The sequence below is a fragment of the Schistocerca piceifrons genome, chromosome 5, assembly GCF_021461385.2.
Source record: "Schistocerca piceifrons isolate TAMUIC-IGC-003096 chromosome 5, iqSchPice1.1, whole genome shotgun sequence".
Classification (NCBI taxonomy): Eukaryota; Metazoa; Arthropoda; class Insecta; order Orthoptera; family Acrididae; genus Schistocerca; species Schistocerca piceifrons.
Window position 1 is genome coordinate 695,824,939 of NC_060142.1, and position 24,849 is coordinate 695,849,787.

The 24,849-nt window shown below is 46.2% G+C and overlaps 1 protein-coding gene across 1 annotated transcript in view; it reads left to right on the plus strand.

Annotated features, from left to right (window-relative positions):
- Nucleotides 1-24,849, plus strand: part of LOC124799207 (protein prickle-like) — an 84,979-nt gene that overhangs the window by 37,042 nt on the left and 23,088 nt on the right. The window contains exons 3-4 of the mRNA XM_047262742.1: nt 12,296-12,499; nt 21,686-21,884. Coding sequence (XP_047118698.1) covers nt 12,296-12,499; nt 21,686-21,884 — 403 coding nt within the window. The remainder of the gene's footprint in view (nt 1-12,295; nt 12,500-21,685; nt 21,885-24,849) is intronic.

Here is a 24,849-nt window from a genome sequence, read left to right on the forward strand (position 1 = left end):
GGATTCCGGAAACAGCGATCGTGTGAGACCCAACTCGCTTTATTTGTTCATGAGACCCAGAAAATATTAGATACAGGCTCCCAGGTAGATGGTATTTTCCTTGACTTCCGGAAGGCGTTCGATACAGTTCCGCACTGTCGCCTGATAAACAAAGTAAGCGCCTACGGAATATCAGACCAGCTGTGTGGCTGGATTGAAGAATTTTTAGCAAACAGAACACAGCATGTTGTTCTCAATGCAGAGACGTCTACAGACGTTAAAGTAACCTCTGGCGTGCCATAGGGGAGCGTTATGGGACCATTGCTTTTCACAATATATATAAATGACCTAGTAGATAGTGTCGGAAGTTCCATGCGGCTTTTCGCGGATGATGCTGTAGTATACAGAGAAGTTGCAGCATTAGAAAATTGTAGCGAAATGCAGGAAGATCTGCAGCGGATAGGCACTTGGTGCAGGGAGTGGCAACTGACCATTAACATAGACAAATGTAATGTATTGCGAATACATAGAAAGAAGGATCGTTTATTGTATGATTATATGATAGCGGAACAAACACTGGTAGCAGTTACTTCTGTAAAATATCTGGGAGTATGCGTGCGGAACGATTTGAAGTGGAATGATCATATAAAATTAATTGTTGGTAAGGCGGGTACCAGGTTGAGATTCATTGGGAGAGTCCTTAGAAAATGTAGTCCATCAACAAAGGAGGTGGCTTACAAAATACTCGTTCGACCTATACTTGAGTATTGCTCATCAGTGTGGGATCCGTACCAGGTCGGGTTGACAGGGGAGATAGAGAAGATCCAAAGAAGAGCGGTGCGTTTCGTCACACGGCTATTTGGTAACCGTGATAGCGTTACGGCGATGTTCAGCAAACTCAAGTGGCAGACTCTGCAAGAGAGGCGCTCTGCGTCGCGGTGTAGCTTGCTGTCCAGGTTTCGAGAGGGTGCGTTTCTGGATGAGGTATCGGATATATTGCTTCCCCCTACTTATACCTCCCGAGGAGAGCACGAATGTAAAATTAGAGAGATTCGAGCGCGCACGGAGGCTTTCAGACAGTCGTTCTTCCCGCGAACCGTACGCGACTGGAACAGCAAAGGGAGGTAATGACAGTGGCACGTAAAGTACGCTCCGCCACACACCGTTGGGTGGTTTGCGGAGTATAAATGTAAATGTAGATGTAGAGTATAAGATGGTGACAGTTACTAGCGTGCTCGTAAGTATCATGGTATTTTAATGAAGATTGCACTCGAATCAAGCTGGTGGTATTACGAACAAGTAGCGAAAATTGTTCTTTTTAAGTGATATCTGTGCTGTGACGAGAGAACCACTTTATTACCGCTGTCGACGTGTGACTGCTTGCGAGACAGTCGGGTCACGAGTTGCTCAGCAAGCGCCGCAGCTGGCGGCAGAAGAGAAGACGACAGCGAAACAGATGGGCAGACACGGGAGGGCCGAGGCCTGCCGGCCAGAGTCCGGGAGGCGGCTGGGCCACGTCCCGGCCCCAGAGGCGGCCATAGCGCTTTCCGGGCACGGACGTCCCCTCGAGGACGCGTCCTCGTCTCCGGCGACGCTCCGCGCTACGGCGCCCGCCTACGCTCTACCAGAGACACGGCCGCAGCTGCGTCGCGACGCTCACCGATGCCGCCTCTGTCGCGACGCGCACTTCCTGTCTGCGCTCATTCTTTATCGTCTGAAACCCAGCCCTCTACGTGACCATGGAAGCGGTACTTTCCGGGGTCCAAGTTGATGCCGTATTCCTAAACACAAGGCGCTCGATACAGTTCCGCTCTGCCACCTCTCGAATCGGAGCCCAGTTCGAAGCGGAACTCATCACTGAAGACAATTCTACTCCAGTCAATGAGATTCCATGGGGAAGACGTGTCTGGAAATGTGCCGGACCTGGTGGGATACTAGCCTGACTGTCGCCCGCTATCTGACAACCAGGAGTCGTGGTCTAGGCTACCATTTTTTTGATAGCAGGAACCTTTGTCATCCGCGACACCCTTACAACATAGCAGTACTTCGTCGATATACTGCACCCCGTTTTGTTGCCCTTCATGGGAAGCCATCCTGGGCATAGACTTCAGCAAGATAATGCTCGTCCACACACGGAGAGAGTTTCTGCTGCTTTTCTGAGTGCTTGCCAAACCCTGTCTTGGCCAGCAAGGTCGCGGGATCGCTTCCCAGTCGAGAACGTTTGGAGCATTTTGGGTAGGGTCCTCCAACAATATTGGGATTTTGACGATCTAACATGCCAGTATTGATTTAAGTGTCAGGAAGTCATTTCTGAAAGTATTCGTATGGAGTGTAGCCATGTATGGAAGTGAAACATGGACGATAAATAGTTTGGACAAGAAGAGAGTAGAAGCTTTCGAAATGTGGTGCTACAGAAGAATGCTGAAGATTAGATGGGTAGATCACATAACTAATGAGGAAGTATTGAATAGGATTGGGGAGAAGAGAAGTTTGTGGCACAACTTGACCAGAAGAAGGGATCGGTTGGTAGGACATGTTCTGAGGCATCAAGGGATCACCAATTTAGTATTGGAGGGCAGCGTGGAGGGTAAAAATCGTAGAGGGAGACCAAGAGATGAATACACTAAGCAGATTCAGAAGGATGTAGGTTGCAGTAGGTACTGGGAGATGAAAAAGCTTGCACAGGATAGAGTAGCATGGAGAGCTGCATCAAACCAGTCTCAGGACTGAAGACCACAACAACAACAACAACAACATGCCAATTGCACAGAATTTGGCACGATATCCCACACGAGCCCATCCAGCAACTCTATCAATCAATGACAAGCCATGTAACTGCTTTCGCAGGAGGACCAGCGCTTTATTGGCTGGCTGAATTGGTAGAGCTATCTCTCTTCAATAAATCATTCAGCTTTTCTGAAATTGTAATCACTTATTTGCTTGTAGATGTATATCACATCTACCGATTTCCATCCCATTCTACACCAAGAAGAAATGCAGATGATAAACGGGTATTCATTGGACAAATATATTATACTAGAACTGACATCTGATTACATTTTCACGCGATTTGGGTGCATAGATCCTGAGAAATCAGTACCCAGAACAACCACCTCTGGCCGTAATAACGGCCTTGATACGCCTGGGCAGTGCGTCAAACAGAGCTCGGATGGCGTGTACAGGTACAGCTGCCCGTGCAGTTTCAACACGATACCACAGTTCATCAAGAGCAGTGACTGGCGTATTGTGACGAGCCAGTTGCTCGGCCACCATTGACCAGACGTTTTCAATTGGTGAGAGATCTGAAGAATGTGCTGGCCAGGGAAGCAGCGGTCGTGCATTATCCTGCTGAAATGTAGGGTTTCGCAGGGCTCGAATGAAGGGTAGAGGCACGGGTCGTAACACATCTGAAATGTAAAGTCCACTGTTCGAAGTACCGTCAATGCGAACAAGAGGTGACCGAGACGTGTAACCAATGGGACCCCATACCATCACGCCCGGTGATACGCCAGTATGGCGATGACGAATACACCCTTCAAATGTGCGTTCACCACGATACCGCCAAATACGGAAGCGACCATCATGATGCTGTAAACAGAACCTGGATTCATCCGAAAAGATGACGTTTAGCCATTCGTGCACCCAGGTTCGTCGTTGAGTACACCATCGCAGGCGCCCCTGTCTGTGATGCAGCGTCAAGCGTAACCGCAGCCATGGTCTCCGAGCTGATAGTCCATGCTGCTGCAAACGTCGTCGAACTGTTCGTGCAGATGGTTGTTGTCTTGCAGTCGTCCCCATCTGTTGACTCAGGGATCGAGACGTGGCTGCACGATCCGTTACAGCCATGCGGATAAGATGCCTCTCATCTCGACTGCTAGTGATACGAGGCCGTTGGGATCCAGGACGGCGTTCCGTATTACCCTCCTGAACCCACCGATTCCATATTCTGCTAACAGTCATTGGATCTCGACCAACGCGAGTAGCAATGTCGCGATACGATAAACCGCAATCGCGATAGGCTACAATCCGACCTTTATCAAAGTCGGAAACGTAATGGTACGCATTTCTCCTCCTTACACGAGGCATCAGAACAACGTTTCACCAGGCAACGCCAGTTAACTGCTGTTTGTGTATGAGAAATCGGTTGGAAACTTTCCTCATGTCAGCACGTTCTAGGTGTCGCCACCGGCGCCAACCTTGTGTGAATGCTCTGAAAAGCTAATCATTTGCATATCACCTCATCTTCTTCCTGTCGGTTAAATTTTGCGTCTGTAGCACATCATCTTCGTGGTGTAGCAATTTTAATGGCCAGTAGTGTACATATGAGCAGGTTGTAACTCAGAACAGCGATTGCGTCAGGCATTGGGAGGATCGTCAGAAAGAACAATCCACCCACGAAGGCGGTAACTTAAAAAAAATATCTCGTCCTATGTATACTTAAGTACCACTCGTCAGTTTCAAATCCTTTCCTCCTAGGACCGAGAGAGAAAATGGAGAACATCCGAAGAAGGGCAGCGCGTTTCACCACGAGTTCCTATAGTAGTGCAAATGTGCCATTGTAGTGCTTATGCAACTCCAGTGGAAAACATTACAATAGAGGCGTTGTGCATTACGGTTTCGTGTACTGCTTAAATTCCGAGATCGTAGATTCCTTGAAGAGTTAACCACCACACTGCTTGCTACTACATGTAATGTTAGTCTTACACAACTCGCAAACGCGGCTCGGACAACCCAAAAGAGGGCGAGGAAATGGCCTTGTAATAAAAGAAAAAAATTACGGATCTTTTTATTTATTTATTTATTTTTTCATCGGTTAATTTCTACTTGTGGCTGTTGGAGAAAACAATTCCTTTATTCCCACATATATTTAGCAATAACTTAACACTACACACATGAATGAATTGTGTAGACATGAAAAGCACGGAATAACTAACAAAAGCTAAGTCCAAGAATAACTATATCACTTCACGGAATACTTATGAAGCACTGTACACTTGTAGGGATCGATTGTCAGAGATAGGTCACTACATGACTCCCCCCTTTAATGCTAACGATACCGCAGATTAAATTTCACACGCCGCCCAGCTCTTGTAACTACTTCTTTCTTGAAACCGGGCGGTGCGTCACGTGTGTCAGTGGTTGTGTCAGGCAGTGGTGTAGCAGTCCTCGACGTCGGTCTTGGTGTTGCAGTGACTGGTGTTCGCTGAGCGTTGTGGTGTTCATGGGGCACAGGAACACATCTTGTAGCTTCTCCTGTCTTCTCTGGTTTGTGTTCAGTGGTAGCTGTGGTGTCTGTTGCGTCCAGAAATGCGGGACGCGGGGTGGTATGCCTTGGTGCGTATGCGTTTCGTACCAAATAACGCAGCCAATGCTTTGTCGTCCTTGATCAGTTGTAATTCTCAGTTGAACTCCAAACCGGGCAATCCAACCACGAAAAAATGCTTGAGCTATAGTTTCTGCAGTGATGTCCTTCATTGGAAATGCCTCAGGCCACCTAGTAAATCTGTCAATCACCGTGAGGCAATAACTGTAGCCTTCCGATGTCGAGAGTGGGCCGATGACGTCAACATCGCAGTATACGCTAGCAGCTAACTAGTGGTAGAAGAGAGAGTCATCTGGAGAGCGTAGTCGTAGCAACAGCGTACCTGTTGCCTAGCGACGCCTTCCCGCCCCAAGCACTCGTGGCCAGACCGTATCCGGCGACGGACTGGCGATGCTATCTCCAGCGGCTGCTCGACGTACTGAAGTTATTAATACCTGTCTCGAAAGTGGTTCGAGGGAGCCACTTTGGGAATTTGGTCGGAAATCACTTGTATACGAACTAGTGATCACGCCACTTATATTCCCGAACGATATGAAATTGCGCAGCTCTTCGCCAGCCACGAGCAACCGGCGGCGGGTGAGAGTATTAAAACTGCCTTGTAGCAGAGCGGGTAAAATAGTCTTAAAGGAGCAACGCTAATGTTCCCGGCCGAGCCCTCAGGCGCACGTCACGTCATCCAAACTATGTTAGCGCCCTTTTTCCCCAGTCGCAAATGATACAGTGCGAGGTGCCAAAGCCTGTAATTCACTATCGCCGGCCTTCAACGGGAAGGCGAAACACTGGCCATGCAAAAGCAAAATTAATGGTGATCATGTTGTTTTATAGTGTTTGCCGAAAACAGATTTATCCCTTTTGAGCTTAAACGCTCACGGAAGGCGCTTCTCACAACGTCGACTCCCAGAGAAAAGGCCCGAAGCATTTAATATTCTGCCAAAACACTCTCCACACGCCATCGTTGAGGTATATGGCAATACGAGGGTGAGTCAGATTAAAACCTTAAATTTGTTATAACAAATCGAAATTTCGCGCCGTTATCCTGTAAGTTGGTAAGCGTGCTACAAACAACGCGAAGAATGGCCTGTAGGTGGCAGCATAGTGCTGATACACACATACCGTCGCAGTATCAGCATAAAGATGGCCTCCCCACTTGATAAGTGCACCAGGAAACAACAGAGTTCTGTTATTCGGTTTTTGCGTAGTGAAGGTGTGAAACCTATTGAAATTCATCGACGAATGAAGGTTCAGTACGGTGATGCATGTTTGTCACAGCAGCAAGTCTACGAATGGAGTAGAAAGTTCGCAAACGGTGTGAGTTCGGTGGAAGATGCTCCTCGTCCAGGTCACACACAACGAGTTGTGACTCCACAGAACATTGCAGCAGTTGAAACCATAGTGAAGGAAAACCGGTGAGTGACACTGAATGACACTGCAGCATGTTTACAGATTAGTCACGGGTCAGCACACCACATTGTGCATGGTGTGCTCCAGTTTCACAAAGTGTCTGCAAGATGGGTGCCACGGCAGCTGACTCCTGAAATGAGAGAACGACGTGTTGATGCTTGTGAAGAGCTTCTTCGGCGCTTTGAACGAGAAGGTGATGGCTTCCTTGCAAGAATCGTTACTGGGGACGAAACCTGGGTTCACTTCCGCCAACCGGAAACGAAGAGAGCGAGCAAGGAATGGCGCCATTCCTCATCACCAAAACCAAAGAAATTTCGAACAGAACCATCAGCAGGGAAGGTTATGCTGACTCTCTTCTGAGACGAAAAAGGCGTCATTTTGGCGCATTACATGCCTAGAGGGACCACTGTCACCAGTGCATCATACACAGATCTCCTAAAAAATCATCTGCGGCCTGCAATCAAATCAAAGTGATGTGGATTGCTGTCAGCAGGTGTCCTTTTCGAACATGGCAATGCAAGGCCCCACACTGCCCGTACAATCACAGACCTGCATTTTGAGTGTCTTCCTCATCCACCATACTCACCAGACCTTGCCCCAATTGACTTCCAAATGTTTGGACCGTTCAGAGACGCAATGGGAGGAAAGACGTTCCGTTCTGATGGAGAGCTACGCCGCGCGGTGCATGAGTGGTTGCGCGGACTACCAAAAGAATTTTTTTCTAAAGGAATTAATGCACTTTGTAAGCGCTGGAGGACTTGCATTGAGCGTGGGGGAGATGATGTTGAAAAGTGATACAGCTTTGTACCACTTCTGCACAATAAACAATATTTAAAAAAAAAAATGTAAGGTTTTCATTTGACTCACCCTCGTACTAAGTAGTGTATAAAAAACGAAGGAAATGGTTCAAATGGCTCTGAGCACTATGGGACTTAACTTCTGACGTCATCAGTCCCCTAGAACTTAGAACTACTTAAACCTAACCAACCTAAGGACGTCACACACATCCATGCCTGAGGCAGGATTCGAACCTGCGACCGTAGCGGTCGCGTGGTTCCAGACTGAAGCGCCTAGAACCGCTAGGCCACTTCGGCCGGCTGTCTACTGGTAGAGCCAAAGATGATTACAGAGCTTTACATACATCGGTAGTGACTAGAATCTTACTATTGCTAAGGTTCCTGTCGTCTGCTAGGATAAATGCATGTGACAGTCATAACAGCTCTTCTACACGCTGCATCTAATAGCAATTTGCGTGAGCTACAATCACAGTTGCGGTGACTGAAAACAAAAGACACAGAAGTCATGGCTTACAAGTACTCACTACTGAGAAAAGAGTTATGGTCACATTGACACAGTCTGTTCCACAAGAAAGTGTGCGCCATAGTTTTAAATGTAACCTCCGCAGCGAAATCTCTGATATTTGTCTCGAATCTGTACTCATTGCGCTTTTGCACAGTGTATAGATAAACAGTGTGAAAGTTGAATTTCTTGTTTTGTCAGTTGCAGTTTAAAATGAGTGCAAAGCGTCACGAGGCCGTGTTCCTTGTAAATCATACAATGGGACCATAGCTTTCACATGTAGCTGCTGGTAAAATTCTTAGGAAGTCAAAGCCATTAATTGCGAAGTGGGTCAAGACAATGGGCTGTCCACGACGGATTGGCTTGCAATGTCTCAGAGTGCAAATCCGATCGCAAATGTTTTGTCGTATATTAAGATGAAGCTTAAAGGAAAGCCAATATATACTTTGACGCAGCTGTCATATAAAATCAGGACGATATGGAGATCGTTACCGGGAGAATATGCAGGAAATCTCGTGAAAAGCATGCCAAAAAAGTGCCAGGCTATAATCGATATGGCGGAGATTGGATTAACTATTAGGTAGTTGTCCATGTATTTTCATGTTAACATATATTTATAATAGCGTCTTGTATTTCATACAGGTAACGCCTACGCTTTCTTGTGGAACTGACTGTATGTGTACTGCTTCCGTCCTACACCAACTTTAATGGAACACGCCGTGCAGATACAAACAATGTACGTATAGCCGAACTGTGGAAATATATACAGTACAACAGCTTAGTAGTCCTAAGATTCTAGCCACTATCGATGTATATAGAGCATGGGTTCTACCAGTAGACAGTGATCATCTATTCAGTCGCCTCTGCGTGGTATGAGTCTGTTCACAGCGTTAACGCCGATTACAGTTTTAACACGAATGTGTACAATAATGTAGCACAGTTTTCATAGATTGACGACGTAATTCATGTTACTATACAGGGTGAGTCACCTAACGTTACCGCTGGATATATTTCGTAAACCACATCAAATACTGACGAACCGATTCCACAGACCGAACGTGAGGAGAGGGGCTAGTGTAATTGTTTAATACAAACCATACAAAAATGCACGGAAGTATGTTTTTTAACACAAAGCTACGTTTTTTAAATGGAACCCCGTTAGTTTTGTTAGCACATCTGAACATATAAACAAATACGTAATCAGTGCCGTTTGTTGCATTGTAAAATGTTAATTACACCCGGAGATATTGTAACCTAAAGCTGACGCTTGAGTACCACTCCTCCGCTGTTCGATCGTGTGTATCGGAGAGCACTGCAACATACATCGCGTTTCTACAGAATGATCTGCCAACGTTGCTCGAAAATGTCCCACTGGAAACGCGTCGACGTGTGTGGTATCAGCATTCCGCAATTAACACTAGGCTGACCCTTGACAGGATGTTCGACGGGCGTTTCATAGGACGTGGAGGACGCATAAATTGGCCAGCCCATTCTCCTGATCTTACACCTCTGGACTTCTTTCTGTGGGGTACGTTAAAGGAGAATGTGTACCGTGATGTGCCTACAACCCCAGAGGATATGAAACAACGTATTGTGGCAGCCTGCGGCGACGTTACACCAGATGTACTGCGGCGTGTACAACATTCATTACGCCAGAGATTGCAATTGTGTGCAGCAAATGATGGCCACCACACTGAACATCTATTGGCCTGACATGTCGGGACACACTCTATTCCACTCCGTAATTGAAAACGGAAACCACGTGTGTACGTGTACCTCACCCCTCATGGTAATGTACATGTGCGTCAGTGAAAATGACCAATAAAAAGGTGTTAGCATGTGGACGTAATGTGCTGTTCCAGTCTCTTCTGTACCTAAGGTCCATCACCGTTCCCTTTGGATCCCTACGTAATTCGGTGCTTTCCGATATACACAATCGAACAGCGGAGGAGTGGTACTCAAGCGTCAACTTTAGGTTACAATATCTCCGGATGTAATTAACATTTTACAATGCAACAAACGGCACTGATTACGTGTTTGTTTATATGTTCAGATGTGCTAACAAAACTAATCTGGTTCCATTTTAAAAAAACGTAGCTTTGTGTTAAAAAACATACTTCTGTGCATTTTTTTATGGTTTGTATTAACCAGTTACACTAGCCCCTCTCCTCACGTTCGGTCTGTGGAATCGATTCGTCAGTATTTGATGTGGTTTACGAAATATATCCAGCGGTAATGTTAGGTGATTCACCCTGTATAATGACAGGTAACTCTGTTCAATTGAGAACCATTATTTTATTTGGTGCACTACACACTGAAGAACCAGAGAAACTGGTACACCTCCTAATATCGTGTAGGGCCTCCCCATGCACGCGGGCGTACGCCGCAAGGACTCGACTAATGTCTGAAGTAGTGCTGGAGGGAATTGACACCATGAATCCGTAAGAGTACGAGGGGGTGGAGCTCTCGCCGGAGCAGCACGTTGCAAGGCATCCCAGCCATGTTCATATCTGGGGAGTTTGGTGGCAAGCGGAAGGGTTTTAACACAGAAGAGAGTTCCTGGAGGCACTCTGTAGCAATTCTGGATGTGTGGAGTGTCGCATTGTCCTGCTGGAGTTGCCCAAGTCCGTCGGAATGCACAAAAGACGTGACTCGTGCAGGTGATCAGACAGGATGCTTATGTGCGTGTCACCTGTCAGAGTCGTATCTAGATGCATCAGGGTTCCCATATCACTCCAACTGCAAACGCCCCACACCGTTACAGAGCCTCCACCAGCTCCAACAGTGGCATGCAGGGTCCATGGATTCATGAGGTCGTCTCCATACCCGTACACGACCATCCGCTCGATACAATTTGAAACGATACTCGTCCGACCAGGCAACATGTTTCCAGTCATCGGCAGTCCAGAGTCGGTTTGTAGAGATGGGGCCCCTCCACGACCGCACCAACGTGGTGACCAAACCAAAAGTTCTACTGTGACCTCCATCAACATGTTAGTTATCTAACAGGTGGATCACAAGATGCTGGGCTGTGATGTTGTCCGTCCGTCTGGGTAAGACTACGCATTAACACGGCCCATCAGGTGATAGATAGTGGACGAAACGCGAGTGAGGGTAGCGATTTGAAGAGCAGAGGGAAAAAAGTGCTAAGGCTCGTGCCGTGGGAAAAAAAAACCTCTGCGGCAGTGGGATAGGTAGTAAGAGCAGTAGTGGCTTACTAGCTGCGATAGTTCATGCAAGGTTGGATTTGTTAGTATGGGTATCATGCATCATTACCGTGGCAAGCGATGGCGATGTATCCCAGTTGCTGCAGACGCTACATTCCTGGAACAATCAAGATCTTTATATAGTAGTGGGAGGTCGGCCATAGATCATCTCACTGTGTGGGGTATGTGTGGAGCTTGTTTTCATGCAGTGTACGGTACGGCTTCCCTGCGTGGTGCCAGTTATTCGGCAGTGTATTCCAGCTGGATATCCAGTAATGGCGTCTGATTAACAGGGGCTCACCTGTACCATTGTGTTTGCGTGTGCCGTTGACGGGCCCAGGCAAGGGGTAAAGCTTTGTGTCGTGCAGTCATCAAGAATACACGAGTGGGCCTTAGGCTCCGAAAGCCCATATCGATGATGTTTCGTTGAATGGTTCGCACGCTGATACTTGTCGGTGGCCCAGCATTGAAATTTGCAGCAGTATGCGGAAGGGTTGCACTTCTGTCACGTTGAACGGTTCTCTTTAGTCGTCGTTGGTCCCGTTCTTGCAGGATCTTTTTCCGGCAGCAGCGATGTCGGAGATTTGATGTTTTACCGGATTCCTGATATTCACGCTATACTCGTGAAATGGTCGTACAGGAAAATCCCCACTTCATCGTTACCCCGTAGAGGCTGTGTCCCACCGCTCGTGCGCCGACTGTAACACCACGTTCAAACTCACTTTAATCTTGATAACCTGCCATTGTAGCAGTAGTAACCGATCTATCAATTGCGCCAGACACTTGTCGTCTTATGTAGGCGTTGTCGACCACAGCGTCGTATTCTGTCCGTTTACATGCCTCTATATTTGAAAACGCATGCCTGTACAAGTTTCTTTGGCGCTTCAGTTTAGGAACCTGATGATGTTGTCAGACGACTAAAACTTGTTGTACAAATAAAGCTTTTTACGAGCAGCTCAAGCCGGTAATATTTATCAAGTGTCGAATGATGACAGCCAAAGTGACGTCGCCCTTGCTGCGGCTCCGCCTGGAGCAGTACAGTGGCAGTGTGACAGTGGAGTGAGGGCCGCGCCGTGGCGTGTTGCAGTGCGAGGAGCCGCTGTCGGGCGGCGACATGGCGGTGTTCGCGTCGCGCGCCGGGCCCGCCGCCTGCTGGCACCCCGCCTGCTTCACCTGCTGCGTCTGCCGCGAGCTGCTGGTCGACCTCATCTACTTCTGGAAGGACGGCCGCCTCTACTGCGGACGACACCACGCCGAGACGCTCAAGCCCCGCTGCTCCGCCTGCGACGAGGTGAGTGGACACGAACGGCGGCTCGCGCGACGCCTGCCGAGCAGGCGCCGTCGACTAGCTAGGCTTGCTCACCTGCAGGTAGCTTCGGAGTAAAACCTCCAGTGCTACATTCCTCTGAATGTTACTCTCACGGGCCATTGAGGAGTCCTGTCGCCGTCTGACGTCACAGTCTGCAAGGCGAGGCCTCCGTGAAAGGTAGGCCGCGGCGCATATGCCACACCACGTGGCACTACACGTCTTAAGAGTGACTGCAGCAGTCTCCGGTGGGGAGCGAGTATTTCAGACTAGTTGAATAATTCTTAATTGCGCGTTTAAATGCATGCAAGATGTCAATAGCATACGACAAAGTTAAGACCTTTAACGGGTACTTTTCCGTTGTTGTTGTTGTTGTGGTCTTCAGTCCTGAGGCTGGTTTCTACATCTACATCTACATGATTACTCTGCAATTCACATTTAAGTGCTTGGCAGAGGGTTCATCGATCCACAATCATACTATCTCTCTACCATTCCACTCTCGAACAGCGCGCGGGAAAAACGAACACCTAAACCTTTCTGTTCGAGCTCTGATTTCTCTTATTTTATTTTGATGATCATGACTACCTATGTAGGTTGGGCTCAACAAAATATTTTCGCATTCTGAAGAGGAAGTTGGTGATTGAAATTTTGTAAATAGATCTCGCCGCGACGAAAAACGTCTTTGCTTTAATGACTGCCATCCCAACTCGCGTATCATATCTCCCACACTTTCTCCCCTATTACGTGATAATACAAAACGAGCTGCCCTTTTTTGCACCCTTTCGATGTCCTCCGTCAATCCCACCTGGTAAGCATCCCACACCGCGCAGCAATATTCTAACAGAGGACGAACGAGTGTAGTGTAAGCTGTCTCTTTAGTGGACTTGTTGCATCTTCTAAGTGTCCTGCCAATGAAACGCAACCTTTGGCTCGCCTTCCCCACGATATTATCTATGTGGTCTTCCCAACTGAATTTGTTCGTAATTTTAACACCCAGGTACTTAGTTGAATTGACAGCTTTGAGAATTGTACTATTTATCGAGTAATCGAATTCCAACGGATTTCTTTTGGAACTCATGTGGGTCAACTGCCACCAGCTCTCCATGCTACTCTATCCTGTGCAAGCTTCTTCATCTCCCAGTACCTACTGCAACCTACATCCTTTTGTATCTGTTTAGTGTATTCATCTCTTGGTCTCCCTCTACGATTTTTACCCTCCACGCTACCCTCCAATACTAAATTGGTGATCCCTTGATACCTCAAAACATGTCCTACCAACCGATCCCTTCTTCTTGTCAAGTTGTGCCACAAACTCCTCTTCTCCCCAATTCTATTCAATACCTCCTCATTAGTTATGTGATCTACCCATCTAATCTTCAGCATTCTTCTGTAGCACCACATTTCGAAAGCTTCTAATCTCTTCTTGTCCAAACTGTTTATCGTCCACGTTTCACTTCCATACATGGCTACACTCCATACAAATACTTTCAGAAACGACTTCCTGACATTTAAATCTATACTCGATGTTAACAAATTTCTCTTCTTCAGAAACGCTTTCCTTGCCATTGCCAGTCTACACTTTATATCCTCTCTACTTCGACCATCATCAGTTATTTTACTCCCTAAATAGCAAAACCCCTTTACTACTTTAAGTGTCTCATTTCCTAATCTAATTTCCTCAGCATCACCCGACTTAATTCGACTACATTCCATTATCCTCGTTTTGATTTTGTTGATGTTTATCTTATATCCTCTTTTCAAGACACTGTCCATTCCGTTCAGGTGCTCTTCCAAGTCCCTTGCTGTCTCTGACAGAATTACAGTGTCATCGGTGAACCTCAAAGTTTTTATTCCTTCTCCATGGATTTTAATTCCTACTCCGAATTTTTCTTTTGTTTCCTTTACTGCTTGCTCAATATACAGATTGAATAACCTCGGGGAGAGGCTACAACCCTGTCTCACTCCTTTCCTAATCACTGCTTCCCTTTCGTGCCCCTCGACTCTTATGATTGTCATCTGGTTCCTGTAAAAATTGTAAATAGCCTTTCGCTCCCTGTATCTTACCCCTGTCACCTTCAGAATTCGAAACAGAGTATTCGAGTCAACACTGCCAAAAGCTTTCTGTAAGTGTACAAATGTCAGGGATTTTCTCTGCCTCGTGATGACTGAGTGTTGGGTGATGTCCTTAGGTTAGTTAGGTTTAAGTAGTTCTACGTTCTAGGGGACTGATGACCATAGACATTAAATTCCATAGTGCTCAGAGCTATTTTAAGTGTAGAAATGCTAGAAACGTAGGTTTGCCTTTCCTTAATCTTTCTTCTAAGATAAGTCGTAAGGTCAGTATTGCCTCACGTGTTCCAATATTTCTACGGAATCCAAACTGATCTTCTCCGAGGTCGGCTTCTACCAGTTTTTCGATTCGTCTGTAAAGAATTCGAGTTACTATTTTGCAGCTGTGACTTATTAAACTGATAGTTCGGTAATTTTCACATCTGTCAACACCTGCTTTCTTTGGGATTGGAATTATTATATTCTTCTTGAAGTCTGAGGGTATTTCGCCTGTTTCATACATCTTGCTCACCAGATGGTACAGTTTTGTCAGCACTGGCTCTCCCAAGGCCGTCAGTAGTTCTAATGGACTGTTGTCTACTCCCGGGGCCTTGTTTCGACTCAGGTCTTTCAGTGCTCTGTCAAACTCTTCACGCAGTATCGTATCTCCCATCTCATCTTCATCTACATCCTCTTCAATTTCTATAATATTGTCCTCAAGTACTTTTCCAGTGGCATACTGATGTCCGGCGGGCCCTGCACGGAGCCGAGCGTTCGCGAAGTGCGTCGGGCAAGGTGACATCACAAAGTTCGTTGCGGGGCCCGTATCTCTCGTGAGCCCCACTGCAAGGCCGTTCTCGAAGGCGGTAAGGCGCGAACATGGAGTGTGCTCTTCATGTCGGTCGTCATATGAGTTTCAACACCATCCTGCATAAAGGTCGTGAATTCCAGCAAGTGTTAACCAGCCAGGCTAAGGATGATCTGACTCCCTCTCTCACTACAGTTCATTTTATACAAGGTTCTCATGCAAATATTTCAACGTGTTATTCTACAAGTAAAACTAAAATAACATGAAGATGGCAATCACGTCGAAATAGCCTTATTTTAACAAAAATATATAATCGAACACATTAGCGTCTTGGTCTCATAGCATAATACATAATGTTCACGTATGACATACGGGGTGATTCTCGAAGATACGCAAATATTTTAATATGGTATTCTACAAGTAAAACTAGAGAAAAAAGTTCATATAAACATAGGTGGGCAAATGTTTAGTTACGGAGTTACGGCTAATAAAAGATTTTGCCTGAAATTCAGTAACTTCGCAAATATGAAGCCATCGAAAAACTGAAAGAGATTAAAGTAAAGCACGATTCCCACTTATTTTGTTGTTATTGATCTAGTGAATCTGATAAAACAGGTCCCGGACGTGTTTCTGCAGTAGTTTTCCAGAACATCCAGAGAAGCAAAGACGTAATTTCGTAAAAATTTTAATTTATTAACTACTTGACTCAATTAGTTTTTTTTTTTTAATTCCAGACAGTTGCACGAAGTTTTTAACAGAAGTTATTGTACTGGTACCCGGACTACGTTGAACAGCATCCATAATATCCTCTCCATCGTCTTCACGTATCGAGTGCTCGTACTGATTATGAACGCTAGGTAGAGAACCTGTCTCCCGTAACATTCGAAAGACTCCGCTAATGGTTCGTGAATTCGGAATCCTCCGAGCTGGATAACGTACGCAATATTCGTTAACTGCAGCCGTAGCATTACCATCACATTTGCCGTAAAGAAACAACATTTCGGCATATTCCTGTGTCGTAAATTCGAAAGACATGCCTTTTTCATAAATCATCTACAAACTACAACAGTTACTGTGTGGTTTCAATTAAATACAATGTTGTTATTATGTTATTTCACTGAACAAAGCAGAAAACTAACTCGTTTCAAGGTTACGAAACGACTGAAACAACTCACTGACAGTTGCGAACAATGACGTAAACGTTTCTACATTCTTAGTGGAAGGTAAACAAATTTACTTGTAAAATTGCTTCTCTGGATTACCCGGAAAATTAATGCAGATACACGTTTGGACATGTTTTATTAGATTAAGCAGATCCATAACAAAATAAATGGAAATCGTGCTTTACTTCAATCTCGTACAGTTTTGCGATGGCTTCACATTAGCTTAATTTCAGGAACATCAGCCTCCTTCTCGAGTGAACGTGATAACTATAAGAGATAAGGAGGGAGGACCCTATGGACAGAGAGGGAGGACCAATGAACGGAGAGATTGGACAGGAAGAGACTAATAGAGGGGGGGCAGGAGGAGGTGGAGAGGCCGTGCGGGTGGGGAATGGAGGTGGTGGGTGGAGAGAGAGGATATAGGAGACGGACATAGAGGGGGTGCAGGAGAAGGTGGACGGTGAGAGGAGGATGGAGGAGATTGACTGGTAGAAGAGTAGAATAAATAAATACCCAGGCAACGGTTGGTACTCAGCTAGTCATCTATAAAGGATCTACATCTACATCCACGTGATTACTCTGCTATTCACAATAAAGCGCCTGGCAGAGGGTTCAATGAACCACCTTCATGCTGTCTCTCTACCGTTCCACTCTCGAGCGGCACGCGGGAAAAAGCGAGCACTTAAATTTTTCCGTGCGAGCCCTGATTTCTCTTATTTTATCGTGATGATCATTTCTCCCTATGTAGAATGTTTTCGCAATCGGAGGAGAAAACTGGTGATTGAAATTTCATGAGAAGATCACGTCGCAACGAAAAACGCCTTTGTTTTAATGATTGCCATTCCAATTCACGTATCATGTCTGTGACACTATCTCCGCTATTTCGCAATAATACAAAACGAGCTGTCTTCTTTGTACTTTTTCGATGTCATCCGTCAGTCCCACCTGATGCGGATCCCACACCGCACAGCAGTACTCCAGAATAGGGCGGACAAGCGTGGTGTTAGCAGTCTCTTTAGTAGACCTGTTCACCTTCTAAGTGTTCTGCCAATGAATCGCAGTCTTTGGTTTGCTCTACCCACAATATTATCTATGTGGTCGTTCCAATTTAGGTTATTTGTAATTGTAATCCCTAAGTATTTAGTTGAATTTACAGCCCTCAGATTTGTGTGACCTATCGCGTAATCGAAATTTAGCTGATTTCTTTTAGTACTCATGTGAATAATTTCGCACTTTGCTTTATTCAGGGTCAATTGCCACTTTTCGCACCATACAGATATCTTATCTAAATAATTTTGCAAGTCGTTTTGATCATGTGATGACTTTACAAGACGGTAAATGACAGCATCATCGGCAAACAATTTAAGACGGCTACTCAGATTGTCTCCTATGTCGTTAATATAGATCAGGAACAATAGAGGGCCTATAACACTTCCTTGGGGAACGCCGGATATTACTTCTGTTTTACTCGATGACTTTCCGCCTATTACTACGAACTGTGACCTATCTGACAGCGCCCCTACGTCTTCCCTACTGAACGTCTCCAGGCTTGTTCCTGTGAACTTACCTACCTGTTGTTGTTGTGGTCTTCAGTTCTGAGACTGGTTTGATACAGCTCTCCATGCTACTCTATCCTGTCCAAGCTTCTTCATCTCCCAGTAGCTACTGCAACCTACATCCTTCTGAATCTGCTTAGTGTATTCATCTCTTGGTCTCCCTCTACGATTTTTACCTCCACGCCGCCCTCCAATACTAAATTGGTGATCCCTTGATGCCTCAGAACATATCCTACCAACCGATTCCTTCTTCTTGTCAAGTTGTGCCACAAACTCCTCTTCTCCCCAATCCTATTCAATACTTCTTCATTAGTTATGTGATCTACCCATCTAATCTTCAGCATTCTTCTGTAGCACCACATTTCGAAAGCTTCTATTCTCTTCTTGTGCAAACTATTTACCGTCCATGTTTCACTTCCATACATGGCTACACTCGATACAAATACTTTCAGAAATGACTTCCTGACACTTAAATTTCTCTTCTTCAGAAACGCTTTCCTTGCCATTGCCAGTGTACATTTTATATCCTCTCTACTTCGACCATCATCATTTACTTTTCTCCCCAAAAAGCAAAACTCCTTTACTACTTTAAGTGTCTCATTTCCTAATCTAATTCCCTCAGCATCACCCGACTTAATTCGATTACATTCCATTATCCTCGTTTTGCTTTTGTTGATTTTCATCTTATACCCTCGTTTCAAGACACCGTCCATTCCGTTCAACTGCTCTTCCAAGTCCCTTGCTGTCTCTGACAGAATTACAATGTCATCAGCGAACTCCAAAGTTTTTATTTGTTCTCCATGGATTTTAATACCTACTCCGAATTTTTCATTTGTTTCCTTTACTGCTTGCTCAATATACAGATTGAATAACATCGGGGACAGGCTACAACCCTGTCTCACTCCCTTCCCAACCGCTTCTTCCCTTTCATGCCCCTCGACTCTTATAACTGCCATCTGCTTTCTGTACAAATTGTAAATGGCCTTTCGCTCCCTGTATTTTACCCCTGCCACCATCAGAATTTGAAAGAGAGTATTCCAGTCAACATTGTCAAAAGCTTTCTCTAAGTCTACAAATGCGAGAAACGTAGGTTTGCCCTTCCTTAATCTAGCTTCTAAGATAAGTCGTAGGGTCAGTATTGCCTCACGTGTTCCACCATTTGTACGGAATCCAAACCGATCTTCCCCGAGGTCGGCTTGAACAAGTTTTTCCATTCGTCTGTAAAGAATTCGCGTTAGTATTTTGCAGCTGTGACTTATTAAACTGATAGTTCGGTAATTTTCACATCTGTCAACACCTGCTTTCTTTGGGATTACCTACCTACGGGTCTATAAAAATAGGCCTCACACGCTGTTGGAATGAAATATTACCATAACAACAGAGACTGACATCTCTCAACGTGCTCCGCGAAGTGAGCTCAGGCGTAGTAAAACGAGTTCGTGAATGCGTTATTAAAGAGAGCAACCATTTTCAGCATACGTCACAGGCAACGTGTGCGACGCTATGGGGCGAAAATACATACTACACATACTCACACTTTTAGATGTGCGAAACTTTTCGACGACCCTGTAGTAGCAAGTAGTCCCATGGCGCCTCATACCGCTACTATTAACAGTGAGCGGGACTCGGTTCCCTTTCCGCTAGACCAGAGAGCAGGGCTGTTAAACTTGTCGCCTGCGGCGAATCGCATCTGGGACACAACACGGCCCTGCGCACTCGGACTGGGGACCCCGCCGCCCCCGGCATTACGTATTCTGGGAGGCGGCGAGCAGGCAGCATGGGCAGGCGCGGCCCGAAGCCGCTGGCATTCCCCGCTGGAAGGCTGCCAGGTCGCGGCAGCGTCGGGTCGGACGCCGCATCGAAAGTGGGATCCAGCGTCCAGGCAGCGAGCGTTGCGTAGCGTAGTGTAGTAGCAGCACCTCTGGAGCGAGCTCTGATGTGCGCACAACAGATCTGACAACATACGGTGCCCCCAAAGTCATGTGGCTGTAGAACGCTGTACGGTTCGCCAGCAAGTGCTCTGCAGATTCTGAAACCCGATATTCCGCCAGTACTTCCAGATCCACTTCAAAAGTTCCGTGGCTTTTCTTATACGTCCTTTTCATAGGCATGTGAGTAATTTGCGTTTGATATCTGCAATGAACTTGGCTTAAAACCTTGAAGAGACGAAGGCAAGGCCATTTGCTTGTTTGGTTTGCAGCAGCGTCGCGACGCGAAATTTAACCGACAGGAAGAAGATGCTGTGATATGCAAATGATTAGCTTTTCAGAGCATTCACACAAGGTTGGTGCTGGTGGCGACACCTATAACGTGCCGACACGAGGAAACTTTCCAACCGATTTCTCATACACAAACAGCAGTTGACCAGCTTTGCCTCGTGAAACGTTCTTGTGTTGCCTCGTGTAAGGAGGAGAAATGCGTACCATCATGTTACCGACTTTGATAAAGCTCGGATTGTAGCCTGTCGCGATTGCGGTTTATCGTAGCGCGACATTGCTGCTCGCGTTGGTCGAGATCCTATAACTGTTAGCAAAATATGGAATCGGTGGGTTCAGGAGGGTAATAAGGAACGCCGTGGTGGATCCAACGGCCTCGTATCACTAGCAGTCGAGATGACAGACATCTTATCCGCATGGCTGTAACGGATCGTGCAGCCACGTCTCTATCCCTGAGTCAACAGATGGGGATGTTTGCAAGACAACAACCACGTGCACGAACAGTTCGGAAACGTTTGCAGCAGCATGGACTATCAGCTCGGAGACCATGGCTGCGGTTACCCCTGACGCTGCACCACAGACAGAAGCGCCTGCGATGGTGTACTCAACGACGAACCTGCGTGCACGAATGGCAAAACGTAATTTTTTCGGATGAATCCAGGTTCTGTTTACAGCATCATGATGGTCGCATCCGTGTTTGGCGACATCGCGGTGGACGCATTGGAAGCGTGTATTCGTCATCGCCATACTGGCATATCACCCGGCGTGATGGTACGGGGTGCCATTGGTTACACGTCTCGGTCACCTCTTGTTCGCATTGACGGCATTTTGAACAGTGGACGTTACATTTCAGATGTGTTACGACCCGTGGCTCTACCCTTAGTTCGATCCCTGCGAATCCCTACATTCCAGCAGGATAATGGACGACCGCATGTTGCAGGTCCTGTACGGGCCTTTCTGGATACAGAAAATGTTCGACTGCTGCCCTGGCCAGCACATTCTACAACTAAAACGTCTGGTCAATGGTGGCCGAGCAACTGGCTCGTCACAATACGCCAGTCACTACTCTTGATGAACTGTGGTATCGTGTCGAAGGTGCATGGGCAGTTGTACCTGTACACGCCGTCCAAGCTCTGTTTGACTCAATGCCCAGGTGAATCAAGACCGTTATTACGGCCAGAGGTGGTTGTTATGGGTACTGATTTCTCAGGATGTATGCACCCAAATTGCGTGAAAATGTAATCACATGTCAGCTCTAGTATAATATATTTGTCCAATGAATACCCGCTTATCACCTGCATTTCTTCTTGGTGTAGCACTTTTAATGGCCAGTAGTGTAGGTTGGACTGGTAGTCATCGAGTACCGGCTGTGCCCGCAGATCATCCTGGCGGACGAGTGCACGGAGGCGGAGGGCCGGGCGTGGCACATGAAGCACTTCGCGTGCTTCGAGTGCGACCGCCAGCTGGGGGGGCAGCGGTACATCATGCGCGACGGCCGCCCCTACTGCCTGCACTGCTTCGACGCCATGTTCGCCGAGTACTGCGACTCGTGCGGGGAGCCCATCGGCGTCGACCAAGGTGAGTGCTCTCTGCCTCTCCAGGCAGCCCATCGTCACATTGAGAGAGAAAAAATGGACAAAATATATGCCGAGATTTCACATCTGGAGCTAATTTTCCATTTGCGTGTAACGCACTAATGTTGTCTTTCGCTTCGTTCACCGACAAAAATGGAAAGTGATACGACACGAAGGCAGTGATCCAATATTTATCAAACTTTGCGGACATGTTCATCACATGGAGGGTATTAAATGATTAAATATTCATTCCATTCGGAACTGGAGTCCACTGTCAGTATCAGTATTAGACGTGATCCCTCATACGTGTTGCAAACCGGACACAATAGAAAGGACCAGGCCCCTTTGATTTTCCCTTGTATCACTCGTCTATTACATCAGAGAAATACACATTTTAAGACAAAATTTAACTACATGAAATATTGCTCCCAGTAAAGGTTGACATAAGCAGTGACATAACTTAGCTCTCTTTAGAGTTTCTGCTGGCAACAAATTTTAAGGAGGCAATGTAAGGTTTATATCAATTTCGCTCAAACACGTAGCTAGTGATTGAATCACGACACAGACACTTTAACAATTTCGGCAACAAATAAATAGCGTTAATTTATACTCACGGTAATCAACTAATCAACAGCCTTGCCATTGAATAACTAGTAGGCCAGTTGGAACGAATTAGCAACAAAAATGGCTCTGAGGCACTATGCGACTTAACTTCTGAGGTCATCAGTCGCCTAGAACTTGGAACTAATTAAACCGAACTAACCTAAGGACATCACACACATCCATGCCCGAGGCAGGATTCGAACCTGTGGTCGTAGCGGTCGCTCGGCTCCAGACCGTAGCGCCTAGAACCGCTCGGCCACACCGGCCGGTGAATTAGCAACACCCAGCAACTAGGGGAGTTAATACCAACAGTCTTTAAATGTCTTGCTCCCCATTAAATAAACAAACTTACAGTAATTAAATGAATAACAAATCAAAACACACTACGCTCCACTCAAACTCTTCAGTGGAAGCCAAGCCAAAATGAAGATTCCATTAACTGACTAGCACTAAAACCACACTAAAGCTCATCTCTGTGTTTCCAGACACACATGGGGCAAACTTATACAAGACAAGATTTTGAAGGGAGCACATCAGTAAAACCGGTAGTGGAGCTAACTCGTGCCATTGAAAATTAAGGTACTAGACCGGGGCACAAGGTGGTGTACAATGAGGTTGCATTAGTGCTATACTGCGCTCCAAAATATTAATTCAAATGGCCAATTCAAAATTAAGTACACATAAACCAGCATTAATTAACGAGGAGTGACACCAGGTCGCTGGAAGGGATGGCAACACTTAATTGAAAAGGCGAATGCCGGAGGCGGCAGTAACATCAAACACCTTCTCCGAGTTTTAACCAGGAGTCACTTCTCGCTATACAAGTAAACATTTAACCAAGCACAAGGACGGAACACCAAAGAGAAAACTCAAATAAAACCCCCCAAAAGATTATAAAGGACAGGGAACCCCAACTATTTAAATTTAAAAGAATTAGCTCTCCCCAAAGGCAGTGTAAACGCTAAGGCCACACTTAAGAGGCCACCAAAATTGGTTACAAAAGGTCTTATACATTCGCTCCTTTTCTTTAAAAGAAACACTAGGCTGCTTAACTTCTGCTGGACGCCCGTATGGCTCGTGTAGGATACACTAGGCAACAACCCAGGCTAGGCGGTCGCAAGGCACGGCGAGCAAAATCAGGAGAGCAAACAGGCAGGCAGCCAACGCATATCCTCCATCCTGAACCGGCAGACCGCGCACAACCAACTCCACATATACGTGGTTGCTTCCCCCTCTCGTACCTCGCGGCGTCTCAGCAGGTAGCCTGAGCAAACGTGAACTGCCACTCGCCCCGCAAATGCCGAAAACAACAAGGCAAGCAAAGATAGAAACATGGAAGGATCGATAATGGACATCCAAGAGACTGGCGCGCCAGTAACGAGCGCCACGGCTCAATCCCAAAGGGCACGAATGCATTCTTGTATTCGTTGGACCATGGAGGCAAACAATCCCCGAATGTGACCTTGAGGAATTTCTGCCTTAACTAAGAACACAGTCAGTTCGCGAAGATGCGATGGTAATCCCAAAAGTAAGGTCTCCTATATTTTTTTATAAGTACATAGACCTGTTAATTTCTACAATGGTTTTCATCAGTTTACAGCTTGAACATTTAGCTATTTTTCGACATAATCACCATTCCTGTCGATGCATTTTTGTAGACGCTGTGGCAGTTTTTGTATGCCCATGTCATACCAGCTCGCCGCCATGCTGTTTAGAAAGTTATGAACCTCTTCTTTCACCTCGTCGTCGGAGCTGAATCGCTGGGACCACAACTAACGCTGACAGGTACTGTGAGACTCTGAAAAAACTCAAACGGATAATCCAAAACTGGAGAAGAGGAATGACGAGCAAGGGCGTACACATTCTCCATGACAACGCTCGCCCACACATCGCTCGGCAAACAGTTGCTCTCCTGCAACAGTTTCAGTGGAACACAATCACCCACCCACCCTATAGTCCTGACTTGGCGCCCAGTGACTATCACCTGTTCCCTAGGTTAAATGAACATTTGGCCGGAAAGCGATTCAGCTCCGACGACGAGGTGAAAGAAGAGGTTCATAACTTTCTGAACAGCATGGCGGCGAGCTGGTATGAGATGGACATACAAAAACTGCCACAGCGTCTACAAAAATGCATCGACAGAAATGGTGATTATGTCTAAAAATAGCTAAATGTTCAAGCTGTAAACTGATGTAAGCCATTGTAGATATAAACAGGTCTATGTACTTATAAAAAAATAGGAGACCTTACTTTTGGGATTACCCTCGTACGTAGCTGGCTGGATGGAGGCCGGGGTGAACGTACGCGGGCGGCATCGCATTGCAATCCAGACACGCTCCATTCCTCAAAGCTTTTGTGGTTGGATG